Genomic DNA, 10354 nt, shown 5'->3' with positions numbered 1-10354 from the left:
TTTTACATTTTCTTCCACAAAGTTCCTTTATTGTTTCAAGTGTTAGCTTCGTTGATACATACAAAAAAACATAAACGTAAAGTTAGTGCTCAGTCAAAAATATTGTACCCCGTCACAGGACGAGCCAAGAACCATTATATCCCACCCCGAAAGACAGTATAATCACCATAAAATTAGGATTCCCAAACATGTTCATCGCACGTGCGAAAAAATATTAAAACTTGCAGTTTACAGATTCCGTGCCTTGGCCTGTTCATGCGCCTTGATGTGTTCGGCTCTCGCGCGCGCCACCTCAGGTGTTTCCGTCTGAACTATAGGCAACTGCGCTGGTGCAGGCACATGTGAGGTTATGTGCTGTGAGTATGCAATCGGTGTGAGATGATTTACATAAGCGTATTGCGGATAGCCATAACCATAGCTGTATGCAAATCCTGGAGCACCCAAATGAGCAACTGTTGGTAGCAATGCTGGGGAATGATAGGTGAGCAAAGAAGTTCTCAATATCGGCAATGCTTGTGTGTGAATAGTTGTAGTTTGCGTTTGTACGGTTGGTTGCGAACGTTCCAGGGGTAGTGGTTTTGCGCGTTGTTCATTAGCTTGTTCATCTTGTTGATGATCGAACTGAATCAATTGCTCTTGATTTTCTTGCTGTTCTTCGGCAGGTTTTGCTTTGACGCTTACGTCGATGGTGTCATGCTGGACAATGGAGGTAGGCGCAACCAGGGGCAACACAGGTGCCGGAAGATTCGTTGCCGCTACACGGAAGCCATTGATTTCATCGGAAGTGTAATGAACAGATTGCAGTTTGCCTTCGGCGTCGACATAACTGTAGCTGCCTTGAGTGATACCATCCGCAGTCTTGACCTCTGCCTTCGCCGACTGTGGATTTGAGTAACCATAGGAATATTGACCCAGTTGGTCCTGCGTATGGTATTGTGAGCTGGACAACAGCACCGGAGCAAGAAGTCCCGGCTTGGCATCCAAACCAACCGCCAAGAAGAGTATCGATGTGAATGTTAACAGTTTCATCTTCGTTTCAGCTCGCGTATTGATTGCTTGGTAATGGTAAGATGTTTGTTTGCACTTGCGGGCGCTGCTGGTGCACCAGTACTCGCCACGTCGCGCGAAAATCGTCTTCGGAGACGGCGTCCCTCGGCGCGAGCTTTATATACTGGTGCCGCACCCATATACGCACAGGGTGAGCTTTTTTTGTTGTCTTCTGGTGTCGACTGTCCACCGGCCGCTGTCCACGCCGCCATTTTGTCTTTGAACTTGAGCGAGAGGCGCGCAGCAGGGCAATTGCACCTTACTTGTTGATCATGTGCGTTCGGCCGGTAAGTACCTGCATGCGTTTTTATTTGCGCGTTATCCGTCGTTATGCGTACGGGTTGTGATACTAGTTTTCTACAGTTTGTTCACACTTCATTTTTATTTCTTTTCATATTTTGTTTTTATTACTTAGTAGTCCTTAATTTGGAATTTGTCATTTTTTTTATGTTTTTAAAAAAATCAACATTATCCTGTGTGGAAAATAAATTTTTGCAAATTTAAATTTCCTGGAGGACCAACTTTAATAAAATGGACCCAACTTTTGGAAAATGAGTTTAGGCATTTTAGCACATCATAAAAATTGGTAAGGACGGAATAAACCCTTACATCTACGAAATTATTGCTTGTATAATTAAGTTGTGAACGTACTGTATGATCAATTACCGGTGCCGTGTAAACTGCGAGCCAGAAGAATGCGACGCCAAGTTGTTGACTTTGAAAATCCATCGGCGCGATCGAATCGAAGGAAGAATCGCATCGCAGGCGTCCGCGAACTTTTTGCTCCGCGGGCGGGCTGAAGACGCGCGTTCGCACGTCGCACAAGGTCACGCGATTTTCCTGCTCTTTTTGCGCAATTTCTTCGCTTAAATTTTTCTGCGCTCGCCTTCACCTTCGACAAATAAGTCCCTGACCATCACCAATGCAATTCGCAGAAACGTATAGACGTCATACGTTGAACAGGAAATCCATTCATGCGTAGTAATTAAAAACAAAGACACGCATGCCCGAACATTTTAATTAAAGTTTTACGGAAGATTCTTTGTGCTTTTGGGAGGCGAGGGGTGTGATTGCGGAGTAATTTATGAAGACGTGTGTGTCGATAATAAGGTGGTACCAGCGCGGGGATAAATTTTATTTGCAACGCGCTCCACCCACTTTATTGGCAGTAATTTATAAAGTCGTAATGATCGAGACGGGGCAGTAAAAGCGACATAAAGTTTGCTTAGTAGAGAAACCGATAAAATTTTAGCGCATTTCGTTAAATCTGGGATTTATATTCTAGTTGTTGTTTATTTTATTGCAGCAAACATTGCAATGTTGATGATTTTTAAATGAGAATATTTTCTAAGGTTAAAATTAGAAAACAATACGATTGTACTACATAGTTTCTTTATTATTTTGACTCGACTTTCAATGCATTTATACATAAACTAGAAAAATACAATTTGCTCCATATATCTTTATATACTCAAGTAACACTCCACGGTTCGATGTATTCGATAGCAATCTCATAGTTTTTACATTTTCCTGTATATAAATAGCTCGTTTCTCGTTTCCTCGTAAGAGTATTTACAGCATCTTCGTTAACAACTACACAACAACAAAATAAAACACACAGAACATTTTCTTTCATTTTTTTTAAATTAGTTAATAAAATAGAGAACACATTTACGTCCCTAAAATTCGATTACCATCGCTGTTTACATCTTGTAAGGCACGTTTACTTCCATGATATCGACAGTAATCAGATCTGGAATCGAGTTGGTGCTTCAGGACTTAAGCGCGGTGAATATAAACAATATTCGAATGAAGTCGAGTCGTACCCGAAAAGACTCGCGAGAAGACTATCTACCTACATGTACTTACAGATCTATAAATTATCAATGCACCACGCATGCGGATTGCTTCAGATTTGTGCGTGTTGTTTACCTGGGAATGTGTGATATGTTGTATTCTTCGGTTTTCTCCATGATTATACTGATATACATGCGGTGGCGGAGGGCTTAGTCTATGAGAAGCTCGAAGTGCACCGAACCGGTCCGATCGGCCCGACTGTGCTTGACGTTCTTTGCCCACGCCTTGCACTCAATGTTTATGACAATCCCGGCTGGAAAATATTGATATAAATTTAGTTTACAATGTAAATTACATTTTTATTGAATGATAGAGTAGGGTCCTTACCAAGAGGTCGTTCGAATTGTACGGCTACCAACGGACTGAGGTAACCCTCGGTGTTTTCGAACGGATAGTAATATCCTGGGAATCCTTGCACCTTCGGGAAGTAACGAATAGGACCGAGGTATTCAATGTCTGCGGGGTTTTCACCCTCGCAACTGATCCAGATGGTGTCTCTCTGTTTTGGAAAATATTCCATTAGATTATTTATGCTATGATTATCATACAATTGTAAATTTTGCTACCTCCTCAGGTTTTACGCTGCGAATGTGTTGTTTTAATTGATCGGGCATTTCTTCGGGTAAATCATTGGGATCGTTGTAGAATTGTGGAATCCAGCCATAGATACGGTTTAACTTAAGGAAGATGCATGGCGCGTTGCGATGGTAATTGAAGAATTTGTCAGGACTGCACTCTTCCCATAGACGCACATCGAAGTCACACACTTGACCGCGTTGCGGGGGATGCGTGTAGCTGCATCTACGAATTGAGGCGGTACCCTTTTCTGTTTTACCAGGAGTGTAGTATTCTAAGGAGAAAATTTATTTTTTGTATTTTATCACTGACTAGAATAAATGTATAAATATAAGCAATATATCAATTGGTCTGTATCAAAACAAAAATCAGGAATGTGATTGTTTTTCATTTTATGGGATATTTTTTGATATTTTTCTTACTGTCTAAATATCCCATTAGATTGTCCACCCACTTTACGTAGTTTGTTTTGTTTGATCCTTCGAACCAGATCAACGTCGACTCGGCGTTGTCATCCGTTGGCATGGGTCGGAAACCCAAACCAGGATTGGTCCCGATTATGGAACCTTCCATCTGCCATTTTGGAATACGTGGGTCTAGTGTTTGGAAGAATACCCACATGCAGATCGCTACTAGGGCGGCCAGCATTCCATAGAAGACCATGTAGAACAAACTAATTTTTGCTATGAAAAACAAAACAAAAAAAAGGTAACATTTTGTTTATTCATAAACAAATAACTATTGCAAATAATGACCAACGCATACATATAACTTGAATGAAGTCTGTTTAAAAAGTTCGAGTGTGAAGAGTTGCCTACAGTAACAACGCGGTTCACATTTGTTGTGATCGTCCATCGTTGGTCCTAATTAAGGCGTCGACGCTAATAAAATAAACAAAAAGCACGTTTTCCTCACTGTTTACTCATCGATTTCCGATAATTCCTCCTTATTCCTAAACATTATAATTCCTACTAAATTTTACGCGTTTTAAGACAATAGTATTAAATATAAACGACAATTGTACAAGAAACAGGTGTCATCAGACAGTTTACCATCAAACGCACATTTTATTATCACATTCCTTCAATTTCTACCAATAACAACAATAATATTTCCCGCCTAAGTTATAAACTATTCATCTATCCCCTAAATAAATTCATTTTTATTGCCTTACCCCAACTTCTTTTATCTCTTCCGTAATAAGTCCCATCTTCCTTGTTGTAGCCCCACCTATGGCCCTTCTTGGAGAATTTAGGTGACGCCGTCATTGTTACCTTACTGTCTCTTTAATATTTAATTATTCTAAGTGTAAACGCGGTATAAAAATTCGTACAAAACCTAAGACTATCGAAGCGTATATAAAGTTTATAAAACTAGTGGACGGAATGCATTTGGCGTGGCTTCGGTAAACTTCACTGCACTAACCAACGTTACTCATACTCTATCTAATGAAAACAGGTAGGCGAGGTCGGGCGTCCAGCGTTGCCATAGTAGCGTTTATATATACGTGGGTCAACGGCAGTGCTTTTTCTTTCTTGCACTTGTATAAGCGAAAAGCTGGATTAAGTGGGCTTAATTTATGACTCAAACGGACATAAACTATCATATCTGCATTAAAATTCGTGATAACAGCGAGTTTAACAATAGATTCACAATAATATACTTTCGCATTAGTATAAATTGTATATTTATGATTAAATGGTAAATATCTTGTGGTAAATGAAATATTACTTAAGTGAAGTTAATGTAGGCAACCCAAAATGTAGTATTTAATTTTGCGTAGTTTTAGTTGCCTATGTTTTGCTTTTAGTTTTAAACTTACACCAACTGGTAAGATTCCTTCCCATGACCTGCCTGTTCACAGGATTCCATATAAACCTTTTGAGTTTCTCCTTGTCCGAAAGCTTCATATCTTCTTGTTTGATGTAGTAAGAAGTTTGCATGTGCAACAGGTCCTCCTGCTTCTCCACCACGGACCCCTGCCGATTCTTGATGCTGTTATTTTGCGGCATTTTTGCTGTAAAATCTAAAGTTTCCAAAGTTTTTTTGTGCGCGCACTTTTCGTCGTATCACACGCGCAAATAAAAGTGCGTACTGCGTGCACGCACCGTACACCCGCAAGTTCTTCTTGCCCGGAGAAGGTCGTCGGGACAACTGAATGCGGCTCGCCTGGCATTCAGTGCTCGCGATTATGTCGCGCCCGCCCGGAAATTAAATGATTTCGTTTGCTGCCCGCGCGCTATATGAAGCACATCCTTGTCGCTGGCCGGCCCAAATTATCCAAATTGCCTGCCATTGTTGCGTTGCATAACCATCTCTTTACCCGCCTACTGGACCTACGCGAATTAACACTTGTGTTTCTTCAGGGGACTATTTCTGCAAATCGATGGAAAATAACAGCGATGGCAATTTAGTTGCACAATCTGTAGTGGTCCACCTTCAGACTGCTGAAATTTCACCTAGTGATAACATGATAAGCAGATTTATGGATCAACATGCACGAGTTAATGTCGCAACATTTTTGCATGCGCTGATAATAATGCGTCTGAACCAGTGCGCTTCACCTTGATGTTAGCAGAGCTTAACAATGCGCCATTGTCAACATGGCGACCATTTTCCACCTGTGATTAAATTGCAGCCAGAAAATCAGTTTAAACAGGTTTTAATTTAATTTTATCTGAAATTTTGTTTTAAACTTAATTCTGGTAGGTGTAAATTAATTATGTTAATTTTTTCAGCTTTGAAGTTGTTGCAAGAAACGAGATCATAAATTGTACAATAAAAACACGCGTCTGCCATTACGATTACGCCACGTTTGTCGCCGATTAAAGAGACGGCCATTGAAGAAACTGCGTGACCATGGCACACACGTCCACTCACGACGCAAACGTTTATTTTTCTCATGAAATTGATGCCTTACTTAAACAACGACATCCTGCCAATTTGCCAACGCGCTTTCAGCCATTGCAGAAGCATCATGTCTATCGACACGGCTCGTACAAGATGACAAAACGCAAAAATTGACTCATCTACCAGATTATTATTAAATAAGAACAAATGTATCTCACTCGATATAAACTGTGAGTTTAATATTGGAATTAGCTTTGTCCTTGATGTTCCCTGCGAGTAGGGTGCAATGGATTTGAATGACATGTCCAGCTGCAAGAATATTAATTTATTTTAATATGTACTAGATATTTTTGACTTTACATTACCTTGGATGTTATTCAGTTTAATGGCAACCAATGGATTCGTTTTTGTTTCTTTTGTGGCGGGAAAATGTTTAACATCGAAGGCTTGTTCGGGATAATATTTAATATTTCCAAGGTATTGTTGATCATAAAGAGTTTCTCCGCGGCAATCCACATAAACGTTCTAAATTAGAAGAGAATTGGGGATTTATAAATAAATTTTTATATCATGCTGCTATGTTGTGAGTTATGCTAGCAGCTGTTTCCGTGGTGTAGTTGGTTATCACATCCGCCTAACACGCGGAAGGTCCCCGGTTCGAACCCGGGCGGAAACACTTTTTGTAAACGTTTTTTACATTTTACAAGTACAAATATTAACCAAATAGTGAATTTTAATTGTAATCAACTGTTTTTAAAGAACTTTAGAAGTAAATTAACACTAATGATAATTTGGGTTGCCTATATATTTTCCGCTGCGCGTTTTTAGAGAATAAAATTATTTCTGATGAATTATTGAATTTCTTACATGGCTTGGAGTCTCGTTAAGAATTTTCTTCACTAATTTCTTTGAAATTTCCGGCCCAAATTCGGTATTTTTTGGGATGGGCGCAGGCATCCATGTGAATAGCTTAATGACAAAAATATTATTCAAATATGTTAATAATCTCACATAAAATACTATTTTGCTATCCACATATTTACATTATTCAATTTTAAAAATATGCATGGCTTATTCTTATCATAACCATAATCCTTGTAAGCACATGGTCCAAATTCAGCCCGTTCAAAGGGACATGGCTTTTGAAGCAGTTTCTGTTGGTGACAAGTCAATTCTTGTTCTATAACACGTCATCATAAATTAATTAAGTACACATTTTATTTCGACAAATAGAATTCATTACTTGCAAGGAATCCTGTTATATCATTAATACTATCCTGCGGTTTTCGGTAATTGCCTGGACCTGTAGACTTGTACCAAAGTAACATGTCACCGTTTTTGGTATCCAATGGAACAATCGCTAAAGCTATGTAATATATAATAATTTCGATTATGGTCTCTATTTTAAAATGAGTATAATTTATTACCAGGATTCGGATCGGGCATAATGGTAATCTTCAAAAGAGCAGGCGACTTATTCTCACTGTCTCGCCATATGAATGTCAAAATATAAAGCATGAACACAGCCAAGAAAATAATAATAATCCAGAAGTAATATGTACATATCGCACCTGTAAATCGAAATAATAATTTAAATTCAGAAACAATAACAATATTGTCATAATTTTCAACTTACACCAATTAGAAATACTTCTGTTACAATAGGCATTGTTTTCATTGTTGTAAACATACTTCTTAAACTTGCTCCAACACTGCCCGCGTGCAGGCGGCTGCTTCTTTTCTAAGCTCGGTGTGCGGGGAATCCCGGACGAGTCCGATGCAATCAAATCCAAACCGGAAGTACCTTCCACATCTATCACAGAATCAGCATCCACCAGTTTGGTATACGCAGAAGCTTCTGGTTTATGCGATTGTGGCACGCCTTTGAGCAACGCCAAATTTTCATCATCTTCTTGCGGCTGTTGTTCTTCTGCGACACTTATCCGATGTGGTCTGAACTGTTCAACTTGCCCACGGAGCGGTTGCTTTTGTTTGGAATTCTCTCGTGATAAATCATCAGATTGATTGGGTTTCGGTTGAGATCCACTTGGAATTTGTTCCTGAGAGTTTGGATCAACTGGGTTTTCATCTGCATGGTCTTTTTCTTCTTGCTTGTCTTCAGGTGAAGGTTTCTCGTCGTCTGACATGATTAGTAGCGAAATATTAATTATTAACAAGTATCATTCACCGATTACAATTATAAGTCATGACAACAATATACACCTACTTTGATTTATTTAAAATCTATTTATTTTATACCAACATATATAAAAACAGACTGTCTGTGTTCTCCTGTACCTTCAGCCTGCGACCCAAATAATTGACAAGATAATTCAACAACGTATCCAGCTAAAATTCTTTTTATAGTTTCATAGAACTATTATTAACATTCATAAGTAAATAATTACGTTGTATTTGTTTCAATTGAATTGCAATTGTCGGATTTGCATCAATTGGTCCCTGAGAAAATGGAAACGAAGAATCATTATAACACGGTTCCGGGTAAAACGTAACTTTTCCAATTTTCCTCTCATCATAGGACGTTGCACCAGCACAAAACATGCACAATGTCTGTAATAATTGCAAAATATTTATTAATTTGCTATTTACCAAACTTCTACCATTTTACCTCTCTGTTGAGATCAATGTTGTCTCTTAACTCTTTAGGCATTGATGTGGGTACCTTGTGCATTGAATGATAAGCATCCGGCCGCCAACCACTCCTCTATACAAACAGTTAATGAAAATATTGTTTTATTTTTACATTAAATTTGTAACTTGCTGTGTTTAACTTCATAAGTAAACATGGCTTCTGATCATCATATCCAAAGTTACCCCTACCGCACGGCCCGTAGAAACTAGGATGAACATGACAAGCTTTATTTTTTTCTTTAGCACATAAGGTCGCTTGTGATTTGTAATATTGTCTTATTGCATCAACATATGAATCACCTCGACGATTACTTGGTGTGTCTGTGCCGTGCATTTTATACCAGACCAAAGGATGAGGATAATTATTAACGGAAAGTGGCACAAAAGTGAACGCTTAAAAAAACTCAATTGTTAATAAATAAATTAAGCATTCTGTTAAGGTTTAGATTTGATTCAAAATGGCGGTATGTTTTACTTGGAATGGCGGACACGTGGAACTTTTTTTCGGCTGGTAATAACGTATCCGATGCATAGAATGTCATAGATCTATTGATGCCGTAAAAGTAGCAAAAAAACAACAGGAAAAGAATACCAAAGAAAAACGCATAGTAGAATATTAGGGCTCCTAAAATTAATCGGTTAAAATAACAATTTAATGTAGTTTTATTAATGTATTTACCCCAATGTTTGCCTGCGCGGTTACACGATGTCTTATTTTCTTTGTTATAAAGAAACTTACGAAATCTTTTACATTTGCCCAGTTTCTTGCGTTGCCGAACTGTATCATAATCTTCTTTGATGCGATTCGAGAGACCTTTCGAATCGCGATTCCTATGGGCATCCTGTTCGAGTATTCGGGCATCTTTTATCTCATAATTGTAAAAATCCTATACAAACACAATAAGGAATTGATTATTTAAATTGAATAAATAGACTTAGAATATACTTACTTGACCATTTACAGTTTTAATAGGCATTTATAACATGCGATAAAGTTGATAACTTTTGAAATTGTCTTTTTGACATTATGTATCATCATGCTGTTGTTTATTAGGTTGCCTATGGTAAAACTCTTGTAGCAGGAAAAGTCGCGTGACTCGCGAGCGCGTGACACTCGCCCGACTTTGCAAAACTATCGAAGAGGTAAACACGGCCGCGTGTTTTACACAATCCAATTCGTGTGAATACAAACGAGAGCGTTTCCCTGCTTTCAAACATATTGGAAATGTAACACACGTTCGGCAACGTCACGAACTCGCCCGAAGTCCCAAACCTTGCAATCGCCGCAGTTCGCAGCGCGCCGCGCAGTCCCGCTCAACACCCGCTCACGTAAGCCGTGTGTGTACACCGCCGCAATCATTACCGCGTCCCG

General features: G+C 39.0%; 3 protein-coding genes and 1 non-coding gene across 7 annotated transcripts; 1 reads left to right on the top strand and 3 right to left on the bottom strand.

The window, feature by feature from the left end:
* On the bottom strand, positions 1–1146 carry LOC135796213 (uncharacterized). Its single transcript, XM_065308142.1, has one exon. The coding sequence runs from the start codon at positions 1027–1029 to the stop codon at positions 229–231; it is 801 nt and encodes a 266-aa protein (XP_065164214.1). The 5' UTR covers positions 1030–1146; the 3' UTR covers positions 1–228.
* A 1276-nt stretch (positions 1147–2422) lies between these two features.
* On the bottom strand, positions 2423–5859 carry LOC135795908 (sodium/potassium-transporting ATPase subunit beta-2-like). 4 transcript variants are annotated; one of them, XR_010549179.1, is made up of 6 exons: positions 5303–5859; positions 3903–4163; positions 3471–3754; positions 3232–3403; positions 2980–3157; positions 2423–2902 (listed from the first exon to the last, which is right to left on the bottom strand). XR_010549179.1 is itself a non-coding variant. In XM_065307732.1 (5 exons), the coding sequence occupies exons 1-5, from the start codon at positions 5490–5492 to the stop codon at positions 3054–3056; spliced, it is 1011 nt and encodes a 336-aa protein (XP_065163804.1). In that variant the 5' UTR covers positions 5493–5859; the 3' UTR covers positions 2423–3053. The 4 variants fall into 4 exon arrangements, 2 of the variants coding, with proteins under 2 accessions (XP_065163804.1, XP_065163805.1); XR_010549180.1 differs by having other exon boundaries at positions 2423–2800; XM_065307732.1 differs by having other exon boundaries at positions 2423–3157.
* Positions 5860–6320: 461 nt separating this feature from the next.
* Positions 6321–10183, bottom strand: LOC135795907 (uncharacterized). Its single transcript, XM_065307731.1, has 12 exons — positions 9933–10183; positions 9722–9869; positions 8960–9055; positions 8739–8901; positions 8629–8679; positions 7967–8470; positions 7758–7901; positions 7574–7696; positions 7374–7510; positions 7198–7299; positions 6696–6855; positions 6321–6639 (listed from the first exon to the last, which is right to left on the bottom strand). Exons 2-12 carry the CDS (start codon positions 9842–9844, stop codon positions 6545–6547), a joined length of 1698 nt encoding a protein of 565 aa, XP_065163803.1. The 5' UTR covers positions 9845–9869; positions 9933–10183; the 3' UTR covers positions 6321–6544.
* TRNAV-AAC (transfer RNA valine (anticodon AAC)) lies at positions 6933–7006 on the top strand. Its single transcript has one exon. It is a non-coding gene; the product is annotated as a tRNA-Val (tRNA).
* Positions 10184–10354: the final 171 nt, after the last annotated feature.

This window comes from Atheta coriaria, unplaced genomic scaffold, assembly GCF_025399875.1.
Source record: "Atheta coriaria isolate IRGN ID8LTWV9N9 unplaced genomic scaffold, Caltech_Dcor_3.1 hic_scaffold_7_pilon, whole genome shotgun sequence".
Classification (NCBI taxonomy): domain Eukaryota; kingdom Metazoa; phylum Arthropoda; class Insecta; order Coleoptera; family Staphylinidae; genus Dalotia; species Dalotia coriaria.
Note: the sequence above shows the minus strand (reverse complement) of the source record. Positions and strands in the feature narration are given on the sequence as shown.

Coding starts and splice junctions, on each gene's coding strand:
- LOC135796213 (XM_065308142.1), bottom strand. CDS start 1,029: ATGAAACTGTTAACATTCACATCGATACTCTTCTTGGCGGTTGGTTTG.
- LOC135795908 (XM_065307732.1), bottom strand. CDS start 5,492: ATGCCGCAAAATAACAGCATCAAGAATCGGCAGGGGTCCGTGGTGGAG. Junction 3,404..3,470: donor GCAGCGTAAAACCTGAGGAG/GTAGCAAAATTT, acceptor TTTCCAAAACAG/AGAGACACCATCTGGATCAG. Junction 3,158..3,231: donor ACAATTCGAACGACCTCTTG/GTAAGGACCCTA, acceptor AATATTTTCCAG/CCGGGATTGTCATAAACATT.
- LOC135795907 (XM_065307731.1), bottom strand. CDS start 9,844: ATGCCCGAATACTCGAACAGGATGCCCATAGGAATCGCGATTCGAAAG. Junction 7,697..7,757: donor TATGCCCGATCCGAATCCTG/GTAATAAATTAT, acceptor TATATTACATAG/CTTTAGCGATTGTTCCATTG. Junction 7,511..7,573: donor TATAACAGGATTCCTTGCAA/GTAATGAATTCT, acceptor GACGTGTTATAG/AACAAGAATTGACTTGTCAC.